This window comes from Haemorhous mexicanus, chromosome 3 (assembly GCF_027477595.1).
Source record: "Haemorhous mexicanus isolate bHaeMex1 chromosome 3, bHaeMex1.pri, whole genome shotgun sequence".
NCBI lineage: Eukaryota > Metazoa > Chordata > Aves > Passeriformes > Fringillidae > Haemorhous > Haemorhous mexicanus.
Genome location: NC_082343.1, coordinates 15,022,535 through 15,049,993, shown reverse-complemented (window position 1 = coordinate 15,049,993; position 27,459 = coordinate 15,022,535). Strand labels below are relative to the sequence as shown.

General features: G+C 41.7%; 1 protein-coding gene across 1 annotated transcript; it reads right to left on the bottom strand.

Moving 5' to 3' along the window:
• On the bottom strand, window positions 1–27,459 carry MRPS5 (mitochondrial ribosomal protein S5). The gene is made up of 11 exons (XM_059840938.1): window positions 27,371–27,459; window positions 26,167–26,304; window positions 15,846–15,971; window positions 15,306–15,539; window positions 12,855–12,889; window positions 5,678–5,768; window positions 4,839–4,885; window positions 4,130–4,187; window positions 3,243–3,305; window positions 1,996–2,132; window positions 1–563 (listed from the first exon to the last, which is right to left on the bottom strand). The coding sequence occupies exons 1-11, from the start codon at window positions 27,435–27,437 to the stop codon at window positions 339–341; spliced, it is 1,221 nt and encodes a 406-aa protein (XP_059696921.1). The 5' UTR covers window positions 27,438–27,459; the 3' UTR covers window positions 1–338.

Here is a 27,459-nt window from a genome sequence, read left to right as displayed (position 1 = left end):
TATACCCACTCTGATGATTCTTTATTGCTTTCACAATCTTGTATTTTCAACAGTTTCCCAAGAGCTTGTGAAAGAAACATGGACAAACCATCCTCTGGAATGGAGTAAATGCATGCTTGAAGCCCAAGACTCATTCTTCGACTGTTTCCATCTGAACCTTCCCACTCAGGCTCAGGGGGATTGTGGGAAAGCAAACAGTGCTCCTGGAGGGCAGCAGTGACATGGATGGCACGAGAGAGCTCCTGCTGCCCTCCCCTGAAACTGAAGCCCAGGCACCCTTGTCTTGAGCCAGGCTTTCCCAGCTGCACTGAGCTGGAGTCACGGCGGGCCCGCAGCTGTCAGCACGCCGCCCGTCTGACACTGGCCCAGGGGGATTTCAGCATTCCCTGGGCTTCCTTCACCTCCCTCCACTCCAGCTTTGTGTTGGGAACCTCATCCTCAGGCTCAGGCTCCCCACGGACAGGCCCCTCGGGCAGGGCCACCACGATGGGCAGAGGGCCCTGCTCCTCCCGGAACTCCACCACGTAAAGGCTCTTCTGGTTTGCCAGCTGCTGGTGAGTCTCCTGGGAGCAGGACAGGGAAAGGACAACCAAAACTGTGATGGCTTTACTTCAAGCCAAAACCTACACAGGATGTGGGGCAGGGGAAAAAGGCCCCCCCAAAGTAATTTCCTAATAAACAGTTTAAGCACTGTGTAAATGAAATGACTTGTCAGGCTTATCTTACTGGGCAACAATTCAGACAGGCAGACCGCAGATACACTGATCAGCCCTACAGTGTCATCCCAGAGGAACTTGCTTCTGGAAGGACATACCCTGCTCAAAAACATGCCTGTTGGCATGCTAGTGTTCCTGTTGGCAGGAACATTTTTATGTCTTTATATAAATGGATATAAAGTGGATATTCATTTTGCTTTGATAACAGAAAAGTGCCTGTTACTGTCCAGACAGGTGGCATTAACTAACATAGAGGTACATTCATAAAGATATGAATGTAACATTGTTTTCAATTACACCTGTCCCTTGTCTGCAAGCTGTTTTGACAACACTGAGATTTTACAGAGTAAATGTTTACAGGTGACAGGAAAGTTTTCCTTCTCAGGGCAGTGAAGAAAACATACCAAGTGCATAACTCCAAAAGCAATAATTTATACAGCAGGCCTTTCTTCTGTTTGCTCTGTGGAAGACTCTCAGAGACAATGACGGAAAATCTTCTCCAAGTGTGACTGCCCTGAGGTATTGCTAAGCTGGGAGATCTGTGACTCCCATCAGGCAAAGAGGATCACAACCCCCTCACACCTCCTGAGGCTGAACTGATGACATTAGCCAGCACAGGGTGACAGATTTGACAGCTACAGCTCTGCAGGGCTGTATTGGGAATGGAAGCAGCTAAACTTTGGCAGCCACCAAAACTGCCAACAAAGGAGATAACCAGGAATTTCCAGAGGGCTGACTCATCCTGAGGCTGCTGTTCAAAGGAAGTAGGATATAATGCTGCATGTTGGAGCTTTTCCATCAACTCCAGGCAGCTGGCTCAGACAGAGACATCTCCACTGTGAGCACTCAGAGGTGGAGGGAACACCACCACCTCCCCGACTGAATTCAGAGGTCTCAATTACAGCAGCAGCAGAAGCAGCTTGGGCTTCATTGCTCAATGAGAACTTAGAGCACAAACAAGCAGCAGCAGCCAAACCTGGCCCACAATTCCCTCTGCCCAGGATTTCTTAGTAGTCACCAAAACCCCACCAAATGAAAGCCCAGGAATTCAGATATTCCCTGCAGACACCTGGCTGTTGAACAGGCAGAATTACACACAGCTCTTCCTGACTGGACAACTCCATAAAACTGCTGAAGAATGAACCCCTTTGCTGATTTTGTTTGCTCTTTGTAAGACCACCTCATTTTAAGCCTGGAACATAAACTGTTTGCCCACAAACCATTACAACATCCATCCCCTCCTGTGCCCATACCCAATGGACACTGGGAGTGCACCCACCTGGAGGGTCAAGCCTCTGAAGAGAGCTCTGGTGATGTTAATCAAGTTCTTGGATCCAGTGACCTTGGCATACATGTCCTTAATGCCAATCAGCCTGCAGAGGGTGATAATGGCTCGGTGGCAGTGCAGGCCATACCCTGGGGGGAAAACATAAATGAGCATTGTGTGATTATTTATAAGCACACAATTTACTCAGAAGAGAGCACTGAGATCTCTTCTTTGTTGTTTTTGTTACCCAGCATGGTAGAACACATTAGATCTTGAAAATGGCTCCAGGGGCTGTGCAGAGGCATCACTTCCCTTTTCCCGGCCCAGCAATTGGAATGAGTTAGACTTTGTCATAATTTTAGTGGCACAGAGTGAAGGAGAGACATATTTCAAAATCCACAAACACAACAGAGGTTTGTGTGTGACCTGCATCCCTCTCCATCACAGAGATGGAGATTTTACCAGCTCCAGTGCATAACTGTACTACACTGGCATTAATTGCAGATGGCTTCGTACACTTGCCAGGTTTTAATGGAGGTGATATTTTTTTGAAGAGTCAACTTTTGTTCCAGAGAGGTTTGTTTCACATGGCTTAGCTCTAGTGATCTTTAGAAACTGCAGGATAGTCTTGCTGCTGCTGAGTTAAAGGACACAAAAAAGAAATACATCCTGGGGATCAAATGGCTGGAAAGCTGCAGAAAAGGGCTGGAATGTTTATTTTAGTGAGGTTATCTGATTGGAGACCTTACCAGTTAGGAAACTGAGGGAGAAAGGGGAAACCAGAAACAAAATATAGAGAGACACAGATCTGAAAGAAACCCAAAGAAACAAGGAAAAGGAAAAAACCACCCCCCTAACTGATGAGCTCTCATGAAACTTCAGGTGTCACTTCCAGGAAGATCAAACTGACTTCACCACCACCAAGGCTGTAAAGAAAGGGAGAACTGGAGTGGGAGAACTTAGAGCTCTATATAAACCCACCAGTGGCTGGAGCAGGACCAGGCTCCACACCTAGGTAATTTAGGACTGAAGGAATTACACTTAGGAAGAGTGAGAGAGCTCCCACCAGTGTAAAAGGGACAAATCCCAATTTGCAAGAGCAAAGCCATGCCAGCAACAGTAGGTATTTCTAAAGAAAAATGACTGATGATTTTCAACATTTAAAACATGGTAGACTAGACACTACATAAGTTTAAGTTCATCAAATAAATACCAGTCAGTAATTATGAAAAATTCAAAATTTAAACTTCTTTAATTACCTTTGTTTTGTTTCTTCATGCGGATTTTTGTCCTTTTAAATTTCACAGAAATGTCGTGGTAAACTGGAGGGGGGGGAAAAGGTATTACAGATAAATTCTTCCTTCTAGAAAAGCTTTAGTTAGTGCCTTTCTTTTTCTGAACTGTGAAGCTGGTTTTACTCTCCTTTGACTTCTTTAAAGAGGATGATTAGTCCTCTTTAGGTAAATTTCTGGAATGGATTATGAATGCTGAGATACTTGTGAATACTATGTTACTACTGAAAATCAGGGAGGTGTGCCTCCAGTCAGCCTCATTTAGTTTTGAGCTGAGCTCACATGACACAATTTGACTCATATTTTTTTAAAAATCTAGTTCTTAACCTAAGATTTCCCCACAGGCATCAGCATTCTTGGATTTCTATACACAATGCTAACAAAAAACTACCAGGAAACATCAGGCTGACCCTCCAGCCCAGGTTCTCCCTGCCTGCTGGGTCAGCACACATGCACTGAGTCACAGGGATCATCTCCTCTGACACATAAGGGGAAAAGCACAGGAGTTCACTGTAAAGAAAAATGCCCTGACAGTACCTGACTCCCTTAACTCAAACTGTGCCAGTAAAGATCTAATCTTGCTATTAAGAGCCTGAAATAGTATGCATGAGGTTTCCAAATTCTAAGCACAGAACCATGGAATTGTTTGGGTTGGAAGGAACCTTTTAAAGGTCAGCAGGTCCAATCCCTCCACAATGAGCAAGAAAACCTTCAACTAGACCAGGTTGTCAAGAATTATAATACAATGTAACAGACCAGAAAAACTTGATTTAACATCTTTTTATGCTTTGCAAGTAGTTGCAACCAGTTCTTGCTGGCATATTCAGTGCTTGCATTGAAAGAATAATACTTACTGGTGTGGTTCTGATACAGCTCTATAAAGTGTAAGGAGCTTATTGCTTTATTCTTTGCCTAGGGAACAAGAGCAGAAAACATTTTTCTCCTTAAATTCTTCTGCTAAGCATTTGTGATTTACCATTATTCAGTTAATTAGATATATTAAAAAAGAAAAAAAAAAACTTAGGAAAACAGATTTGCCACATCTAAACTCTGTGGAAATGAAGGTGTTTAGTCTGGAGAAGAGGAGGCTCAGGGGACACCTTACTGCTCCCTACAGACACCCGAAAGGAGACCCAGGTGAGGTGGGGTTGGTCTCTTTTCCCAAGTAGCGAGGGATGGGATGAGAGGAAATTGCCTCAAGCTGTGCCAGTGGAGGTTTAGATGGGAAAAAATTCTCCCCTGAAAGGTTTAGCAAGCACTGGACCAGGCTGCCAGTGAAGTGGCTCAGTCACCATCCCTGAAGATGTTTGAAAGATGTGCAGACAGGGCACTGAGGCTGCTGGTGGACTTGGCAGTGTTACATCAACAGTTGGACTGATCTTAAAGGGCTTTTGTAACCTAAATCATTCTATGATTATCTGTATCAAGACAGACAAAGCAAACACATGGATTTACTTCTTTGCAAAGACTACAAATTATACTGATTATTAGGGAAAAAACTTCTAAGTGTAGGTATGAATGATTTGTAATTGTCATCAAGTAAAAAAAATTCAATCAACATACTTTCCTTAAAGCATTTGTCCTGTCACCTGCCTTCCCTATGGCAAAACCTGCAAGACAGAAAGAGGCATTTTATTGCTGAGAAACAGATGATGCAGATGATCTTCAGAAAGAAAACTGGAAAAAACCAAAGAACTTCACAGCCACATTTAGCATTTAGATTTCCACTCCACTGAACAGACCAAAAAACCCCAAAAGAAACAAAAAAAACCCCAAAGAACTTCACAGCCACATTTAGCATTTGAATTTCCACTCTACTGCACAGACCATACTCAGCAAGTGGTTCAGAGAAAATCACAGAGAAAAAGAGTTTAGGAGTTATGAACACCTAACATCTGGATGCCAACTGCTTGTTGTCAAATGAAAAAAAAAAACCAAGGCCTAAGCTGTTTTTGTGTGTTTGACCAAACTTTGTTTCAAACAATTGAGTAGTGATGACTGCTTCAGACAAAAGAAATAGTCCTCTGCTTAAAAATAAAGAAGAGAATGAAGAAAAAAAGCCTGGGACAACTTCAGTTCCATTATTTAGGACATCTGGATTACAGTGATAACACATTCCATGAAGAAGCCTTCCAAAGAAGAGGCAGGAAGGGTTTTTTCAGAGTAACAAATCTTTCTGCAAGAGAACCACACCTTCTTCTCTTTACAAATTCTCCTCCACTCCCAAGTGTAAGCAAAATTCAGCTGGAGGAACACACGAGGCCTTGAATCTTTCACATAAGCAAAGTTCAGCAAAACTCTGGCTGACCATGAACACAGCTGCCTTATGAAAGCTGCCACAAAATATGCCATGATCAGGTGTTACCCTGTACACACAATAAAAACACCCATACAATACATACCTGCAGCCCCTTTACCATTCCCAACAGCCACTAAGGCACGTACTGACTTTTTTCTGCCTTCCTTGGCCTTCATGCAAAACACATTTCTCACCTGAAGGAAAAAACAACACAAAGCTTCCTGTTATTGCACATAGTCCAAATGGGTTGGGTTTTGTTAGTTTTTATTTTCTTTCTTTTTTTTTTAAAGAGAGTCAAGTTTGCCAAAAAAGGTACTAGAGGTCAGTAGTGTACACTTAAAATATCTACACTGTCAGTGGGTAGCATCTGCAGTGGGACACTGGCTTCAAGACATTAAATACATAAAGGTTGTTAAAAATCCACACTCAGAGAAAAAGTTACCTCATGAAAATTGCCTTTCATGAAAGCAACCCCTCTGTTGTGTTCAGCTGCACAACAGATAATGCTCTTAATACTGCCAGCTTTATGTGTGATTTCAAGCAAGATGAGAAAACATGGAAAAAAAATGGGAAGTAATGCTAATATTGAAAAAGTGACGCCAATATTGAAGTGGCCCCCTCATATTTTAATCTAATTTAGAAGCACTCTCAGGAATTGCTCAAGGTCTGTTGTTGTTTACATGAATTTAAATTTAGGATTGAAATCTACTTGCATGCTGCAGAAGGCAGTCTCATTACAGAGATGACAGCTGCTGAAAAGGAGATTCCATTTAAGAGAGGGGAAAAAGAAGGAAATAGCCTGAGGCTCTGTCAGGGGAGGTTGAGGTTGGATATCAGGAAGAAGTTTTTCACCCAGAGGGTGGTAGGACACTGGAACAGGCTCCCCAGGGCAGTGGTCACAGCACCAAGCCTGACAGAGCTCAAGCAGTGCTTGGGCAACAGTCTGGGGCACTTGGTGTGACCCTTGGGCTGTTCTGTGCAGGGCCAGGAACTGGACTCAGTGATCCTGATGGGTCCCTTCCAAGTCAGAATATTCCATATCAGCAAGCCCTGCTTTACAGCCCCCCACCTTATATGGTCTAATACATCCCAAAGTGGACAACAGACTGATGTACACGTGGGAGGGAGGGCATGCTCTGGGAAAAGGGAGGACAACCTGACCTAGAGAACGCAGAATGTGGCAAAAGGTCACTAAAATGATGAGATAAGGGGAAGAGACTGGTTACATGTCAGCCCAAACCAGCTTTGGTCTGCTGGGGTTTAGAAATACTTCAGAGTTTGTCCTTTGGTGAACCTAGCTTGTTTTGATGTGCAAACCACAGCTCTGAAGCTGAGGCTACCTGCCTGTGAGTGTGGACCCCTAACACCAAACAGGAATTCAGAATGTGCTGTACCCTTAAATCCAGGTGAGAGACAGCTAAGCGAGGAGCAGCTTAGCAAAGCAGTGATGTAGATTCATGATGCAGAACTGTAAATAATCAAATTGTATAAATATGTTTGTATTTATGGCTTTCAGTGTGCTAGCTTTACCCACAGCACCCCTGTTGGAGCAGAACTACAAATAAATCAAACAGCTCCACTGTGTGTGCACTGACTTCTTGCACACTGGGTGAGAGAATCCAATTTTTGGAAAACAATCTGAGATGCTCTGTCCCTCTGTTCTAGTTCCCTTGGTTTTGTTTATATATTGAACTAAATGTTTATTTAAATACAGACATACAGTTTATATGCTGTATGTCATACATGAATTATATACTAAGTATCAAAAGATAATACATAGTGTACATAAAAATCCTTTTCCCTATATGTAAGTGTTCAGTAAGCTACTCTGCTGGTAGTGTTATGCATCTGAAAGTAGATTATTAGAAAATATTTGGTCATGGTTTAAACATTCTTACTAAAATTCACCATAAGAAATCCAAACAAAAAAAAACCAACCTGAAACCAACAACCCCCCCCCCAAGGTGAAATTTTTGAAACCCTAACTGTAATCTGTACCTAGTGAAGACCCCCCTAGGGTCTTCACTAGGTACAGATTACAGTTAGGGTTTCAAAAATTTCACCTTGCTTTCATTAAAATAAAGATGCTGTTTAATTCAAAGTGCCCACACATTCTAGAGAGCACTTTGAAGAAATATCAGCCTTGCCAATTGCTTATTCCAAGCTATTTTTCTTTCTTCAAACTCATTGCTGACAAGAACAAGCTAAAAAGCCACACCCCATAGGATGAAAGTGCCTGTGTAAATGGGCTATTTAGAGAAAATGCAAAATAATAATGGAAAAGAGAGTGAAGCAGAATCATCTCCTCAGGAGCATCAAGAGAATACTATTTTTGCTTTGCACACACTTTTATCTTCTGCTGCCAATCTCAGTAGGTATCTGTACAAAAATAGAGTCAGCATGTCAAAAATAAAGGGTGTGATGTTTGTAGAAATCTCCTCATGGATTATTCCTCTCCCTTTCCAGAATGTGGCAATGAAGACACATGCAAGGAGTTTCTGTGCCATTCTTCAAACAGCACAGCCTCTGAAAAGTGACTGAAACCCAGGCACAACCACCCACAACTGTCTCCTTGTATCCAGCATCCAGTGGTGAAATGCTGCAAACTCAGCTTTCTTTCTAGACCTGAGGGAAGAGCAGCACCTCAAAACCAAAATGAAACCACCTCAAACATCTATTAAGAGGGGAAATGACAACGTGGAAGCAAGTTACACTCAAAAAAAGGCTGCTAAACATTATCATGCTTTCAGCTGTTGCACTTGGTTAAAAAAAGGGTCAAAATCCAACACTTCCTGTGAGGCTTTGTTTCTGTAAAAGCCAAATGAATACTGGCCAACTTGATTGCCCTTGGGAATCCCTCCTTTCTAGAAATCCAATTCTAGTCATGATTTCTAGGAACCTGCCACTTCTAGGCCACACTCCTGACACTGGCACTCTTTTGCTGCTGCTACGCAGAGAAATGTCTGCACAGGCTGATCCCCTCAGGGCATAGGAGCCTCTGGACCCAGCAGTTCTCCAAGGTACAAGGGGAAATGAGATAAAATGAGAGCAGGGTGCAGTGCTGAAAGAAAAGCACTTCCATGCCAATGAGCCTAGACAGGGTCAGGGGCACAGCTAAAAGGTTTGGGAATCCAGTTACTCAAAAGAATTGAGTAATCAACCTGTTAACAAAACCCAAACCCATGGTAGCTACATCAAGTGCCCATCAGCACTCTGTGCACCAAGGCTAGAGCAGATTGGCACCACAATGGCAGAACACCTCCCAGCTGCAATGCTCACACTGAAATGGTTCTTAACCTTGCACCCTCAGAGCAGGAGATGCTCTCCCCATCCAAGTACCCTTACAGAAAGACGGGGATGCAATCCCACACTGAGCCCTGCAAGCCAACACAACAGAAATAACAACACTCACACTCACACAAGCAGCACTAATAACCTTGTCCTGTCCTCTCTCCTCTCTCAGTGTGGCCTCATACTACAGCTCCCACCTGAGTACAGATCCTTTGGACTGAGCCCCCAGCAGTGCATCCTAAAAGTCACTCTGCATCTGAAATGGCTTTATTTCCTCTTCAAAGGAAGAGCCATAATTATGCCCAATCAAAAGTCACTCAAAAGCTTCTGGGTGTTCCAAATGTCAATTATTCCTTCCATACAGCCTGACAGGTAAAAATCATCAAGTATTTATAAAACAGAACCAGTTAAGGGTAGCATTCCTAAACTCTACTTTTAGGGCAGGCCAAAATCTTTTGAGAACTCCAAGAATATCAGAAATAGTGCACAGCTCTGACCTCTCATGTTTTCCTGTGACAGGCAGCTTCAGGTGCTATGTTAAAAACTGTCTGAAATTTTCATTGCCAGTCTAAAGACACTGTCAGCATCATCTAGGGAACAGAAGAGTTCCCTGTATTCTAAAAGCAAAATGTAGAGCCTACAAATACCCCAAAAGCACTTCTGAGGCAACATCTCATTAGAAGTAAATTATTACTCAAAGAGTATCCTTTATACCATATAATTTTTTAGTCAAGGCTGTCAAACAATGGATCTCAGACACTGTAATTCATGCAGCACTTCTTTTTCACGAGACTTTTTTTTTTTTGCACTCTTTGCAAAAACAACTTCCAAAGACTTATAAAAAGAAACAAAGGGGTTTAGCCTGTGCATGAAAGAACATTCTTTTTTTTTGTCACAAGTAACAAGTCTACCAAGTTGAGTCAAGAAGAGGCCTGCTGTAGGCAGGGAAGCAGCTTCCTCATGTCAAAGTGACAGCAACAAGGCAAACAAGATGTCCAGGAAGGAAGAGAAGCCATTTTGCAGCCACTGCCACCCAGAGCTTTGTGTCCCCTGCCCCCACCATCCTTTCATGCTGTGTTTCTGGCAGCTCCTGAGAGCCCCCTAACTGATGGCAATGGCACAGATCACATTTCCAAGCTATGTGACATCAATGACAGAGGTGCCTCCCAGGGCCACACCTGCTCTGCAACAGAGGAGGAAGGAGGAACACTCTGACTCTTGGTTTGGCAACTGTTTTCCTCACAGCTATCAGTTATGAACTAGGAACTTCTCAGTTAGAAACCTGATGAATTAGGTGAAGAACTAGTGAATTCCTGTGCTAGATGAGTCAATACAAATGGGATTGAGTGGCTGGCTGTTTTCCTGCCTAGCAAGCTCATGAAATAAACTTTTATTTACAGGTTATATTGCTCTGCAAATCTGAGTGATCCAAATGGACTGAGACAAGAACACCTATTGCTGCTTTGCATTCTGTAGTTCAACACTCAGACACAAATCTCTGACTGTTTTTGTTGGTTTATTTAAAAATGATAGTACCACACCTGAACCATCTGGCTCAAAACCAGATCTATTCTGACACTGGAAAGGTTGCACTGACCCTGCTAAAATGGAGCCATGCTTGCACAAAGTTCTTCACACTGCCTTCACCAGAAACAGGCAATGGAAACAAAAAAGCATGAACAAACCAGCAAGTGATCACCAAGCACAGTTTTCACAACTGGTAGGAGGCAATTTCAGTGTTGGACAAAACCCTTTTGAGATCTGTCTTTTACAAAGAAAGCTCCCCTTTAATGAGAGACTCAGAGGGCCACTAACCTCATGCTCTGTGCCTTCAGGCCCTACTGAGCACAAGGCCTCACTTTCTAATTTTAATTGCACTACAAGGCAATTACTATTACAGCACAGGATATCATGTAGGCTACTTTTTTTCCCCCCTATGTTACCATGTTCATTTTGGAGAAAAATAAAAATTCATCTGAGGGTTGGTGACACATGAAATGATGCCTTCCAGTGAAAATAATAATGGCACATGTCAGCTGCGCCTGTAGATTTTAATTACCACTGTGATTATATCATGTTAGAACACCAGTTAAGCATTACCATCAGTTCTATTTAAAGAGATTGTTCTTCTCTCTAATATATGAGCAGAACAGGAAATGTTGCCTTAGGCTGGCAGGGAAAGTAAGAAACAGTTAACCCAAGTTCTCTATGATAACTTTAGTTCTAGTTGACATGAAAATCTGAGCTTGTCTATACTCTATTTTTCAGTCAGGAGAAATCAAATTACAGCTTTTCTGTTTCTACATTATAAGAAAACACTTTAATAAGCAATTTCTCTCTTTGTTCGGCAAAACAGCACAGCCTTTTCAGCAGGATAATCACAAGAGAAAGGGTCTATTATACCTTTGTTCATAAGGCAGTCCTTTAAAAATGGCTCTGAGTTTCTTGCTGTGAAGCACAACTTCCCTGCAAATGTTATTTTAATCTCCTGTACTGTGGTGAAGGCAAATATAATGGAAAAGACATACAGAAATAGCAGCATGTCTCTCACCTATTTAAGCCAGGAATGCTAAAATGATCTATTTATTTCAAAACTTGTTATCAGAAAATTGCAAGACTCAATTATCTTGAGCTCACTGCTGATTTTGAACAGAGAATTTTTGCTGCTGCTATTTTTCTGCAAAAGCATTCCACTTTCTCAGTTCACATCTGTGGCAATCTCATGTAACAGCAGAGCCCCAGCCTGCTTCCAAAAGCTTTTTTATTACTCAAATATAATAAAGCATTGAGACAGATTTCTAAAGCACGTGGAACCACTGCAGAGCAACTCAGCTTTGCTGTTTGTAAATAATTCTGCCAGTACAGCAGGACAAACTCCCCTGTTCTGGCACCCAAAGTGAGAGCCAGCTGTGACATGGCACAGCAGCAGACCAACATCCTCTGCTCTGCAATGTGCCCCTTCAGGCAGCAGAAGGCACTGCCAGCTGCAGGGCTTGGGAACAAAAATAATTTCTTTTAGAAACAGCTCCTGTGCAATTCAATTTTTACAAATGGCCTTCAAACACAGACTCAGCTAAAGGCCAAGTGCTCCAAATGGTCTTTGCTTTGCTCCAAAGACCAAGTGCTGAAATGGGCTTTCAGTCAAAGCCCATAGTGTGGTCCAGTCCACTTCAAAAACTCACTGAGGTATGACAATGGGTTAACAGGTCACAGATTTTGTCTCCCCATCCCTTCTGACAGATTACCTAACTTGTTTTTAAAAAGTTCCAATGACAGACATTCCACATACTCCCAATCCATTCCAGTATTCAAACTCCCATTTGCAAGTCATTCTTTATGTTTAAATTTACCTTGCTTTTTATTTATATCCATTGCTTTTTATCCTTTGCTTTTTATCCTTACAACAGACATCTAAAACAGTTTACATCTTTCCCCTCTGCAGGATTTTTTCTTTAAAAAAAAAATAGAAACCAACTCATGATTTTTAATTACCCAGACTGAGATTACAGCATCACTGTTTTCCACATCTCAGGAGGTACCAAAACCCACTGCCACAAGCAAAGATTTGGATTTATCCAGAAAACACTCAAGATAGAATTCCAACTGATGGTCATCTCAACAAAATGCAGAAAGATAATCAAGGACAAGGAAACCCGTCTGCACATTTACCAGAACAGGAGAGAAGCCTCAGATGATTTCTAGAGTCAGGTAGCTCAGCTTCTGACTTGCCTGATTAGTCTTTTAACTTTCAGACAAGGAGCTGTTGTCAATCAGGCTATTTTGTTAAGAAAATATTTCTCTTAGCCCTTCTCTCTCAAATGAAGAGAAAAGGTAACTCATTTTCTCACAGGTAGTGCAGCTGAAACAGAAAACCAGACTAATTCCTACTGCTATAATACTGACTTAGCAAGGACTTGTTAAATAATTCCAAGGTCAATATAAAGTAGTGATAATTCTTCAAAGTCCCTGGAAAGATTTGCAATGCTTACCTCGATGACTCTTGTTTCAAAATCTTCATAAGTTTCTGTAGGGAGAAAAACAGGGTGTTACATTCCCTTGTGCTCCTTGTCTATCAGCACACCCTCCTGTAGGTGGTACAAATGAAGAAGGACACAGCTTCTATGGAGCTGTAATTTATAAAGCAGTCTCAGCAAGAAGTAGAAAAGGTAAGACTAGAATAATTTGAACCAGCAGTGTAAACTGCCTTCTTCCCTAAATACTGCTCTAAAACTGCAAATAAACCTCAATTTTCATATATACAGAGCAAAAGTTGTAAATCATTAAAATCACCAGATGGGTCACTTCCATTATGACTAAAGTATTATCCAATATTATTCAGAATATTCTGAAGCCTTTATCATACAATTAACAGGCATTCAAAGAGATTTGGGGTTTGGACTACATGACCTGTAAAAAGCTTCTTCCAACTCAACCTATTCTTTGATTCTATGGAAATGCAAGTACTTCTTTATCGACACTTTTATGAAATTCCAGAAAGGGGAGGGGGAGCATGAAACAAAACAATATATGACCACTTCAAACAACCTCTTGCTTTTCCAACTCACCCCATGAACAAAAGCATTTCAGTACAAGACAGAAAACCTTTACTTGGTGCTGTTACAGAGAGATTTTGGAGGAAAGCTTAAAAGCCTGTAATGGTGCAGAACTGGGGCCTCAGACCTTGACCAAACATTGGTTTATTATTTACACAAAACCTCCAAGATGTTTAAAAACATGATCATCTTGGCACAGTTTAGAGATCTGTCAGGCTGCACAAAGCAGATTTCTAGCTCACAGTAAGGATATGAATCCCAGCAGGCACTCTCTGCTCCCTCTGAAGCTCTTCAGTTGCTTAAGGAACACTGCAAACTTGGGAGAAAAGCAATTTGATTTCTAAGTGGAAAATACTGTTCCTTCTCCACTCCCAGCCAGCACAGGAAGTGACACCAGGGAATCCAGTCATGCCACAGTCTCAGGCCAAAAGGATTCATTGGCTTTGGCAGTTTCAGGTCTGTTCTTCCGGTCACCTTGACATTATTTTGCATACAGGGATTGTCCCAATTCCCCTGCACAATCATTAATCCTCTGCATAAAAAGAAAGAAATTGAAAAAACTGCAAGGGCCTGAAGATCCCCAACATTTTTTAGCAGATTAAAAGGAAATCAGTGCATGCTAATCAGAAACTGCTTTCTCTCAAACTCATTTATAATGCAGGCTGACAGCTTCATTCTCCTATTTTGACTGCAGTGCCCTTTCCTCTTTTTGGCAGAACTTGATCTGATTAGAACAGGCTCCACACTGCCAACTTTAAAGCAAGTAATCCATTTCTGTAGTACCAGCCAAAAGCAAAATCAAGGAAACACCAGAAGGTAAAGCTCACAAATGCATAAACACTGTTTACAACAGCTGTCACTTCTTTTAGTGGGATAAACTCACCACAGTCTTGTGTTCAGAGTATGGAACTAGAACCATGGCACTTCCTTGACTTGCTCCGTGTTCCACCACTGACTTATGGGGAATTTTGAGCAATTAATCTCTCAGATCTCCTATTTTTACATTGACAGACTCAGTGACAGTCAGCCAAGTCCATTGTCCCATCACTGCCTTCCACAGAATATTTGCTTAACAAAATGAAATGCAACAGTGCTAGAAAATACCACCTGTCTTTCTTAGCCCCTCATACTATAAAAGTGTACAGAAAGATCAATAAGCAGAGTTTCACAATAAAAACTCAGCCCAACAGGAGCTGACAAGTCTTTTTCACGTTTAATTAGATGAAAAAGATTAGATTTCTAAATGTTAAAGCAACTATAGAAACTCTAGTAGTCTGAATAGTCTTTTTTACAGTGCTGAACAGCACTGTAAAAAAGTCACCTCTCTGCTGTACATGTAAAAGCTCTAGCTTCACTGTATTAAACTACTTAGGAAATAAAAGTAACTTCTATAGTTATTATGGTAGTTATTTATTGCAGCTTCTTCTAAAAGCTACATTCAAACTACATAATCTTTAACCCTATTTCATTATTTGAACTAGAATTTCAACAAGATTGATTTATCCCACAGGATCCTTTAAGAAACTATAAAAAAAACATGACTATACTTCATACTCAAGACAACTGATGGTGGACACAGAAGAACATTTCCATCCTTCAAGACTCCTGTAGCAGTCTGTGACAGAACAGAGTACTCTGTAATACCACATAAAATCATTCAGCCTATAATGTAACAGAACAGTGTAACAGCTGCAGGAAATAAAGCAGTGTTTTAACAGATTTCACTGGTGTGAGCAGTACCTGCTCTTTCATTTAGCTTGCTTGTGTGTGGGCCTGGAACAAAGTACAAAACCAATTTTCAATCACAGAAAAAGTCTGGATCTCACTTTCTCCGAGTCTCCCCTAAAAAAGGCGAAGGGAGAGGAAGAAGATAATTGGTTTTCTTACCTCCATTAGGACCAGGGTCAGGAGGATCCAGAATGACACCTCCCCAGCACTTTCCACTCCATCCTCCTTCTCTCTTAATTTTTATTTTCTTTTTCTTCTCAAATGTATCTCTCTGCTGAATGATTTCAGACTGAATTCGCTCTCGTTCTTCTTTTTTTCGTTGGGCAACTTCCTGCACTTTCCCAGTTTGCAGCACAGGAGCATTAAGACCAGGCCAGAGGAAACCAGAACGTCCTTAGAAATAACAGAGAAAAATTATGCCTTGCTCCAAATTAGAATTGCAACTCTGCACTCAGGAAAGATGCAACAAAATGGAAAATTCTCGCATATTTCAAATGCATTCTATGATGCAGAATTTATAACTGGAAAAGCAAAACCAACATTAAATAATCATATCAAGATTTTTTTGTTTAAAGACAAAAATATCTCGAGCAGTTCTGGCACCACAGAAAGAAAAAGAAATTTGTCCACTTATGAAATCAAGAAATACTATACACAAAAACATCAAGATGTGTCTTCAGCTTTGTATTTGTGATCTACCTTCACCAATCTCCTGGCCTCTATTGAGATTCTTCCTTAGCTTTTTCTTCTTCTTCTTTCCTCTTCCTTTCTTTACTCCCACGCCAGTCTCTGCCAAAGCTCCTTTCCATAGCTGATCAGCTGTCACTAAAATTTTAAAAAAAAAAAACTTCCTTAAGTTATATTCAAGTACAGCTTACAATGGAAACTGAAGCTGAACAAAAAATAACCCCAAACTTGAAACCTGCTTGATCTTTGCTTTGCTGGAATTGAAATTGTAGCATTACTGCCTTGCCAAGAAAGTAATTTCCTACTCTGTGCATATGTATTTGGTGCAAAGATGTGTCTCTACTCCTGATTACTGCACTGAGAGAGGTCCACAGCCAAGGGCATGTTTTTTACAAGGTTTTTCAAAACTGATTTAAAGACAAATATTCCTAACAAGTAACCAGTATGGTATTCATTTCCAGGTCATGAAAAGAAAATCATTCATTAGTAACTCAGAGCAGCAACACCTTGCAGTACTTATCCAAGGACATTGATCAGTGACAGTCAACTTGAATCACCCCTAAAAATATCCAAGGGCTACTCTGCTTTAAAATGCACAAAACACAAAAAATCAGGCAAAACATAAACCTGATGCTCTTCTCAACTTCTGAAAATATAATATCCTTCTTATTGCCTGCATAAGTGTAAAGGAAATACAAAACACTTTAACAGCATCATGACAGAGCTCTGGCTCTGTCAGGCCGCCTCAGGCAGTGGCTGTGGCCAGGACCATGCACTGCCTTGGTGCTTCACCCAGCACGGGAGAGCAAGACTTAGGAAACATATTCAGTAGTTACCTGCAAACTCCTACTCACCCAGATGATGGCAATACAGGACACCACAGCAGCTTAGACAAAAATAAAACCAAAAAACAAACAAACAAACAAACAAAAACCCCCAAACAAACAAACAAAAAAAAAACCCAGAAGAAAAACTATACCAAAAAGAAACTGACTATGTGAAAAGACACCATAGATAACATTTCACATAATCCCAGGATGGGTCAGGCTGGCAGGGAGCACCATGGGTCATCTGCTCCAACCTCCCTGCTCAAGCAGGGCCATCCCAGAGCACGTGGCACAGGATGTGTCCAGGTGGTTCTTGGCTATCCCCAGGCAGGGAGACTCCACAGCCTCTCTGGGCAATCTGTCCCAGTGCTCGGGCACTGCACAGGGAAGTTCTTCCTCATGTTCAGGTGGAACTTCCTGAGCCTCAGTTCCTGCCCCACTGTCCCACTGCCTCTTGTCCCATTGCCTCTGGACAGAGCCTGCTCCATGCTCTGGCCCCTCCCTGCAGGCACTGACAGACATTGATGAGGTTCCCTCTCAGTGTCTCTTCTCCAGGCTGAGCAGCCCCAGCTCCTCCAGCCTCTCCTCAGCACTGAGGTGCTCCAGTCCCTTCATCATCTCTGTCCCCCTCTGCTGGAGCCTCTCCAGGAGCTCCACGTCTCTCTTGTCCTGAGGATCCCAGAACTGGACCCAGCACTCCAGACTGGCCTCCCCAGGGCTGAGCAGAGGGGCAGGATCACCTCCCTGCCCTGCTGGCAATGCAGTTCCTAATGCAGCCCAGGGTGCCCTTGGCCTTCTTGTCCCCCAGGGCAGGGCTGGCCCATGGACAGCTCCTTGTCCAGCAGCACCCCCAGGTCCTTCTGTGCAGAGCTGCTGCCCAGCAGGTCACCCCAGCCTGTGCTGGTGCCTGGGGCTGCTCCTCCCCAGGTGCAGGGCCCTGCACTTGCCCCTGTTGAATTCCAGGGGGTTCTCCCTGCCCATCTCTCCAGGCAGAATGCAGAGGCATCACCACGGTTCTGTTTGCAGATCAATGCTATTATGTGCTTGACCCAGGGGCAGCCTTATATGGCAGTGTAAATCTTGTCTTCTCTGATTACAAACTGATTTTATTTATTTAAAGTAGAAAAAAAAATCAGTAAAAACTTTTAACCAGGGGAATTAAAACAACCATACAATCACTACCACTTTCCACCAGCAATTAATTATTTTCAGAATAATGTGGTTGAGAGATCCTGCCCCACCGACTGGAAAATGCTTTGGAACTGGGCAAGCTCTGCCATGCTGACAACACAGTGAGGGACAGAAACAATCCAGGATGCCCAGAGATGCCACTAAGTGCCCAAGTTTATTTTTGTACTAAGTTTATTTAAGGTGTCAAGGTGGTTCTTCTAAGAGTTTGACACACACCTATTCACTCAAATATCTTTTTCCAAGTAGGAAGCATTACTGATTTCTTTTTGAGAATCCTGAATCCAGCAATCAAAGCTCAGTACATTGGAAAGCAAGTACACAAACAAGGACACACAACTCTGCAAGTCCAGGGAGCTACAAAATAATATTACCTCAAGACAGCCAAGAGCAGAGTGGCCTCCAAAGTCACCACATACCCAAAAAACATGGTGTATGAACAGCTCAACAAGGCAAAACATGTAACAAGGATTTTGGCTCTACTGCAGACAAGTAGAAATCTGTGTATCACAGATCAGCACAAATGCCCATGGATAACAGCAAAGTTTATCCCACTTCTTATATGCTGTGAGGCAAGAATTGATTTTGCTCCTGGGTAGGCTTTAGTCCCTGTAAAAAAGAAGTTCTTGTCTGAAATTACATGCTCTTTTCTAGACATCCAAGTGAACCCTAATGTCCTGAGGTTTGGAAGTTAAAAAAAAAAAAAAACAAACCACAAACAGCAGCTGCATCAAATGTCTTAAAACCAGTGTCTGAACTGTCAGCCACTAAAAACCTTCCAGCTGATGACAACACACCAATGCATGTGGCTGTGAGCTGAATGTGTGGGGGGAAACAAAACCAACAAAAAACCCCCACCAAAACCAACAAAAACTTATACAAAAATGCATTACTTCCTTACTGCACATTTTTTTTAGGGGAAAAAAAAAGCAAAGTATGTAGGTAGTGTGTTTTTCAGTAAATTCATGCTAAGTTAACTATGGGGCTGTTCCATTAGGTGGAAGGCTGATCATCAATCCTGTTAAGCTTCTTAGCTGATTCAGAAGACACTCTGTAACTAGCAATTTAAAAAAAAAATATATAATCCTGCTAGCCTGGAAACATGGAATCACAATAAAGGTATTTAATTTTTCTTTGCAAGGCTATTTTTAAGCTGGAACAGTCCCTCAATCTGCAGTTTGGGTGACCCTACAAAGGGTCAAACAGCTACAAAGGAGGCTGCAGAGGGGCAGTAACAAGCAGTTAAGAGAAAAGAATAGGTCTGGAGCTGGTAATATATGCAAAAAAAATCCTGCACTTTGAGCTGCACTCCAAATATACATACAATCAGATCACTTTAATTCCAATAGAGGGAAGTAGCAAAGGTCACAGAGTAAGGACATTGTCTTGCACCAGAGAACATTCAATGCCAACACATCCATGAAGAACAGGTCAGACCGAGTCAAGCTTTGGCCTCAAGCACTGCACAAATTCTGACAAAATTAGAACCAGATGAAAACATCACATTTGGTCCCAAAGTGCAGTTCATCTCATCAGTCTACAATAATACCATCATGTGTTTGGAAAGCAGCTGCATTTAATGAAACACATCAGAAGCCTGCAGGCTGCAGAGCTGAGATCTTTATAGGATGGAGGTATCACGCTGATTTTAAGACAAAGTGACAAGAATGAGATGTGAAAGGGATAGGCTGTCATCAGGAAGATTGCAGTGGTGGGGACATTGCTTATGACAGACAGACAACACACCACTGGAGAAAATAAAAATCTGTGTTTAAGAAAGGTCAATCTGACTTGGCAGCAAAGCACCAAGGTGATTAGTGAGCACCCACATGGGCAGGAGGAATGGCTTGATTTGGAGGAATTAACTGCAGACAGAGAGCAGGAGCAGTGCACTGCTTTCACACTTGTGTAGATGTTCTGGAATGAAGACACTACAGCACACATGCAGTGTCTTTGAGATTTATGGGCTTATTTTATTTTGCCTTTGTAAAATAGGATGTTGCATCCATTCCTCAAGAGCTAAAATAAAACCAGTCATAAAAGCCACTACACATTTTTAGTCAGTTACCCAAAAGCACAGAGCTACTGAGTGGGGGGAAAAAGTGTCATCTATAAGATTTTATTTTATAGACTAGAAAAAGATCCACTACTGAACTGAGCTGAAAGCAGGCTTTATGCAAGCTGATCACTAACAACAGTAAGTCTGTGTGACATCACTCCATTTTGCTTAATCTACACAAAAGGTATTTGTAATACTCTGGAAAGGATTTGGGTTTTTGTCTTTTTATATTATCCCTGAATAGCTGGAATGAGACAGGTAATTATCAGATTAATATTTGGCCACACCTCAGTAAACCGAAAGTATTGATAGACTTGCTGTAAGCTCCATCAGAAACCAGTATCCTAGATACTCATTAACTGAGATTAAAATCAGATTTCTTTGTCTCCTGCAACATGAGTTCACAGTTTGCTGAGCATACAAAGAAAGACAAAGAGCAGTAAGCTGGAAAACTGAAGGGAATAAAAGGAGAAGAAAGAATCAATTCTGTAAAACAGCTAAATAGGCTCACTTCTTTCCAATACAAGTAATCTTTCCCTAAGGTTTTTGGTGACAAATAGCTTGTGGCAGCACAGCAGCAGAGATACAAAGACATTAATATTGACATAATAAAAAGAGTAAAGGACCTGTTATAATAATCATACTTCTACTTACAATAAACAGTGCCTCAGTGCACTGTTGTCCACTAACACCACTACATTTCTGCAGCTGCATTACCTAAGGAACTCAGTAAGGTCTTTTCAATCACTTACATTCTCTTCCAAGTTTCAGCCTGGAATACACACTTTTATTAGCAGATGAAATCTTAGAAAACACCAATTGCCACCATCTCCAAACAAAAACAGAATTTAGAAAAAAAATGCTTCATGCATATGAAATATGAACGAGCAGAGAATGTGCTGCTACAGATTTAATGATAAATTAGAGTTTATACACAGCTGCTTAATGACCACAGTGAGACACTTCTTCTTGAATGCAGACCTTTATCTTCATTAGCTTACCCCTTTTACTTAATCCAGAAGTTTAACACACTTATCTGGAACCTGGAGACCCGCACACTTCCTGATTTGAAGGACTTCAACCTTGGTCTCCCATTTTCTGCAGGAATATACATCTCTCTGTTGTTTGACAAACACCATTCCAAAAAACAACTTTCTGCTTTTAAATCCCTTTCCACATGTACTTCAAAGATTCCTAGGACAGAGGCTGGCACAGAGCAGGCTACATCAACCACTCTAACCAGGATTTGGCAAAGAACTGCTATTTAAGTAGCTTAGGTTAGGAAAAGGAATGATCCAAAAATCTAAGCTGATGATGTCATATTCTCTCCCCACCATCTTACAAAACGTGCCCGACAACAATATTCTTAATTTCAAAGCATTTAGGGTAAAGGTGCTAGGATAAAACATACACAGAGCAGCTGTCTTAAGAACAAAACCTACAACTCATCGCAGTGGCTGAACACGACTCAAATAATTTAGATGCCATTTCCAATTGCATGTATTAACATTCAACTCCAAGCTCAATCCTTAGGAATGGCTGCAGTCATTCTCACAATTACATTAAAACCTACTTCCAAAACAACAGCAGTGAATCATCCAAAACAAAGATGGAGTTTGACTTTATACACCTCAATCATCTTCAGCTGAACTCATACACTGTTCAAAACCTGTCAACTCAGTTCACACCATCTGTTATTCCTGAGGAGTTATGTTTCTAATATATTTTCCTCTTAGCTTTAAACGTGGAAGTCTTTCATTCCAAGACCTACTCAGGCTTTGTAAAGTTACTTATGGAAAATGTTAAACTCCTCTAGGTTGAATCCTCTCCTCCATGATTCAAAAGGGAATATTCTGCAGATGAAAACACAAAGAGATTTATTAATGAGAGAAAAATGGAACAATGGCATACTAATACCAAAGGGATCACTTTTAACATGTGAGATTCTACAGCAGACTCATCAACATCAGTGTGTTCTTCCCAAATGAGAACTGTTCTTGCCACTTGACCTCTGTAATGCAACTGTCAGCATATGACATCAGTTTCTTGATTTCCTGTCTAAACCTGGCCCATGAGCAGAAAAGCATGGATCTATAAGATCAATAAAAAATGAGATATAGTGCCAGATTATTCTCAAGCGTATTAAGTTACCATACTCAAAACATTGTTTTCTTCAAAGAAAGAGATCTTTTATCAAAAGAGACCTCTCAGATTTTAAAAATGGCAGTGCATGATGCATATCTGATACTGAGTTCTACTGGAAGATAATGAGAAGACAAAAATCTCCCCCTCCCTGGTGAGGCCATTAAAAACCAGGGCTGCTTAAGCAAAATACATGCTCCTCTTTGCAATTCTGCCTCCAGCCCCTGCAGATGTCATCTTCTGAGGGTATCACCTGTGAGCTCTCCAGGGCCTTTACACAAACCTGGGAAGCCCTGAGGACTGTAAGTGTTCAGTCTGGACAGACACTGCTGAGTCCCACAGCACTAACTGGGGGCAGTCAGCTGCACCCTGCCACAATCTGGGCACTGGAAATGTCTCACCAGGACAAGGGCTACAGCAACACCACAAAAATCAACATGAGGCCATCCAAGAGATCACTACCATGGGACAGAGATAAAAATGGTTTTAGATAAAAGTACAGATTAAAAATAAGAACTGCACATTCCTGGTATGCTTCCACTGAATACTTAAGATCAGTTCTACTTCTCACTGCTAGAGGGATTTCCACAAGAGGGAACCGGGGAAAAACCCTCATCTGCTACCAAACTTTCTCTGTTTGATTTTGTTCATACAAGACTGAAGCTCTTGGGGCTATCTATTTATTCACAGTAATTTAATAACATTGTTAAAAATGCAAAAGCTCCAATTATGTGGATTGCATGAAAATTTTATTTAGGTGGGTCTGCAAATTTGTTGACACAAAAAGACATCTATAGTCTAATTATTTTTTCCCCCAAGATAGAATGGGAAAGTTTTGGGCATTTTCCTCAAAATCCAGAAACAAAACTTGCATCCTGATAGTACAACAAAACCTGAAAATATTCCAAAAGATGCATTCACACTGTTACACTGACAGAGGGAGTAACCCCACTTAACTGCAAATCCTGAGCACACTTCCACAGTGCACTCAGATTAGAATTTCACATTGTCCAAAACTGGCAATTTGTCACAATGTCAGCAGAAGCTGCAGATGTGGGATTGTCAGGTTGACTGTCAGTCTCAATTCAAACACTGAATAAATCCAGCTACAATTCCACCATCTGAAAAATTGTATTTTTTTTCTTTATAACATTTTATGAAAAACCAAGAACCTTAACTGTGGCTAGTATATGTTGCTGTAAATCTACTATCTTTTGAAGGTTGCTTTGATTATCAAAGCTTTCATTTTTTATTTTTAGTAACTATCATGTTTCAGTGTCACCAGATGGATATGGAGAAGAGAAATTTCAGTGAGGTTTCTGCAAACTAAGCACATTTGGCTTGGTTCAGTTCCTCAAAACAAAATGAAAATCAGGCTAAATGCCTTTGAAAAGTAATATCATAAAACTATCAAAATAAATATTGTAAAAAAAACCCAATCAAATCAAAACCCAGTAGAATTGTACCTCTCCAGGTCCAATTAACTATAAGACATTCAGTCCCCTTTCTTTTGGCTAAAAGCAATTAACTAACTATTTTCCAACATACAGACAACTCTCTTGTAAAAGAAAAAAAAGTTTAAAAAGCAGTTGTACAGATGTAACTCTACATCCTTAATGCTGAAACATCAAAACTCTTCTTATGGTACTACTGATAATGACAAGAGGCAGCTCTGCAATTATTTACCTGGAATGCTCATACTTCAAGAAAAATCCTTTGTAAATTGAAAAAGTAAGTATTTTTAAATTCTGATCATGGAGTTAGACATGGCTGTCAAAATGAACAATTTATCCCAAAGAAAACTCACATAAGACTACAAAAACATGGCACAAAATGCAATTAAGGAGCAGCCTCAAGGAGCAGTGAAGGTGTAAGAAAGGTCACAGAAGTGCCTTTGGAACAAGATGCTCTTTAAGGTCCTTCCTACCCAAACCATTCTATGATGCCATGACTGGCTCCCAAGGGTAGCTAATGGAATCACCTGTGAGTAGGAGAGTCTAATTTTTACATAGTCCCAGTATCAAATAAAAGCTCTTTATCTCACAAGCACTTGGATACAGAACAGATGTTGAGAAAATCATGCTGGTTTGGATGCCTGGGGTCAAAGGTAATTCCTAAGGCTGGGAGACAGCCAAACCAGTAAATGGAAACTGAACTGCTTCCCATGGTCAGGAGAGTGGAAAGGGGAAAGAATAAGCTTGGAATAAGAAGATAATTTTACATTATTTCATTAAAAACTCACTGAAATATGTCACAGGACAGGAATAAATCCCTGTGTATGTTTTTGCGTCAGAGTTGCAGGAGAGAACTACCTGGGTAAGGATCAGAGACAAATGCCTAGGGTAATTCCACTTCCTCCTATTTAAATGAATTCCTTCTATTTAAACCAGTCAAACCATTAAAAATAATAGTTATGTTGAAGGTATACATGACCCCACCAACAAGAGCAGAGTGATATTGCCCAAGGAATGATGGAAGATCATTAAGCATTCACCGAGGAGAGAGAAAAATCCAGCCACCCTTCTCAGGCACAAAGCTCTGTCATTTGGCTGACATTTCACTTGACAGTTACTTCACATAAAATGGTCATATCTGCATTTTAAATGTTGCCACTTCTGAAGCAACTGCACTGCTAAGGATTTGAGTGATTTATACCGTTTGTATCCACTTCATTCGAATTGTGAAGATTTTGCTTTTTATTTCCGTAAGAGAAAGTGTTCTTAGAATAATTGTACTTTGAAATACAAAACCCTGAGTCTTCTGAATCTCATGGCTACTGTCTCTGCTTCATACACAAAGGAGGTACACTTTCATTTTTCCTGGTTGTTACATCTCATTAAACAAGCCAATAGTTTTAGGTAGTTTGCCTAAATATATCAAATTTTACTAAACAACACGGATGCCATCACAGCAAATATTTCTAATTCAGTCATTTAACCAGACATCTGAAAAAGCTTCTGGTAAAACAGAGCTCATCCAGAGCCTGTGAGTATGAATACAAGGCTAATTAAGGAAAAATTCTAACCTACAAATCCTAATCACACTGCAATCACTTGTGGTGCTACACGTTTAATTTAAGATAAACAAAATAACAACAGAGGGCGGCTTCTTCCATATTCTCATCTTGCTGCTGCTTGTCTAAATGAGATCTCCCTGCAGGTGGCATCCTTAGAAAGCCTTTCCTTGCAGAGCCTGCAGCTCACACTGCAGCCTTTCCCACGTCTTTGGAGACCTCTCCACCCTGAATTACTTGGAACCAGTCAATGGTCAAAATTTACAGGACAAGATGAGCAACAAGCCCAGCCTGACCCCTTTTCTTGAGCAGATGTAAAGAAAACAAACATAAAGAAACCAATGCAGTATTCTGCACCCAGATGTTGAGAATGGGAAGAGACCACCAGCTCTGAGAGGCTGATCCTGCAGAGATCTTAAATTCTATGGATTGGAAACAATCAAATTTTGACCCTCTAATTGTTGCAGTTATCTCTGCCAGAGACTGTGTCCTTATCATTTCTTCTCTTCCCTTATGGGACAGGATAAGGGTGCACAAAGCAGGTGGAAAAGCCCCCCAGCTACCTCAGTTCACAGTCCTGAGTGTGGATTTACACAGCCATCATTCCTCAGCTATGGTAAGCATGGGTGAAATTCCTTTCAGGGCTTCAGGAAAACACTGCACCAGAGCAGACAATCTGCAGGGTTGTTACCAACAGGTTTTGTGTAACTCCTTCTTGCACTGCAGCAATTTCACTTTGGAGGCAGCACAGCTTGAACAGCAGGCCTTGCCTGTGGCTCAAAAATAATTTAGGAGATAAACACACAATTTATACTCTGAATAAAGCCCTAGGAAACAGAGGGGAAGCTTCTTCCTCCTCCCATCCAATGACATACATTAGATGGATTCACTGTGACACAAAGCAAACCCTTGTTTGCTATTAAAAGATGATAAACTGATTTTGCGCACACACTTCTGTCAACACCTGCAGCAGCCACTGTAATCTCAGGAGACATAAAAAAGTCAGTATACACAGATTTTCAGGACTGTGTCTCTCCAAAGCAGTGTTTTATTTTCCTCTCCTGATTGTTACAGTCAATAATTTTTATCCAACTCAGGACTTACAGGTATTGAAGAAACTGCTTTTCCTGCACTGCTCCACTGTCCCAGTCCAGGGGGCAGAGAGGGAGCACCGTGTCTGGAGAGCCCATGCCAGGCTGGAGTAGGAGCTGCAACTCCCTTTCACTGGCACAGGAGCAAACCCTGGGAACAGAGACAGACAGGTGTTTATAGATAGCACATTTCCTTCCTTAAAACTGTGTTTTCTGCGAATATAGGCATGGGAAGAGAAGCCAGTGATTTTCAAAGGGAATCAGACTTGAACCTCTTGTCTTGAAGTGCAAAGCAGAATGTGGCAGGGGAAATATTGCAACAGAAAATGTCACAAAGAGAAGAAGGCACTCTGTCTTGCTGACAGAGTGATTTTAATGAATTATTAAGAAGTAGTTGCAGCCTTTTATTTTTCCTGGTTTACCTGCAAGAAATGGTTGGGGTTTTTTAAGGATATTCTTGTGACTAGACTGTGGAAATGTTTCCCTGCACTAAGGAAAAATCACCAGCCTGTTTTCAAGCCCTTCTTAATGTTCAGGCTCTAATATCACAGTTTGGCACCACCCCATTATAGATTACTCTGAGGATGAAAAGATACCTGAATTTCATAAACTCCTTAGATTTGGCAGAAGAAAAGAAAGGCAAGAAACTTTTCAGAGGACTGTGGAAGATAAAGACGTTTTCCCTTCCTTCTATGTATACTTTAAAAAATAATACATTTGAGTTTCAAAAAGTGACTGAAGAGGATCCATGTGCCCATGGATGCCTGAATGTGCCCATGGATGTCTGGGTGTTCCCATGGATGGGGGTGTGCCCAGGACGCCTGCATGTGCCCATGGGATGCCTGGGTGTGCCCACGGATGTCTGGGTGTGCCCAGGGATGCCTTGGTGTGCCCATGGATGCCTGCATGTGCCCAGGGATGTCTGTGTGTGCCCATGGATGTCTGGGTGTGCACAGGGATGTCTGGGTGTGCCCATGGATGTCTGGGTGTGCCCAGGATGCCTGGGTGTGCCCATGGATGGGGGTGTGCCCAGAATGTCTGGATGTGCCCAGGATGCCACCCGTGGATGTCTGTTGTGCCCATGGATGTCCGTGTGTGCACCCTGAGCGCGCACCCCTCGCCCTGTGGGAAATCCCCCCGCCTCCCGCGGCCTGCCCGGGCGGGTGGCCGCTGCCCTCCTCGCGGAGGCTCCCCCGGCTCCCGCCCTGCCCCATCACCTCGCCAGGCCGCTCGGAGCGCGCCGCGGGCACACGCCCGCCCGGCCGCCACCACCGCCGCCGCCATGACGGGCCCGCGCCTCCTCCCG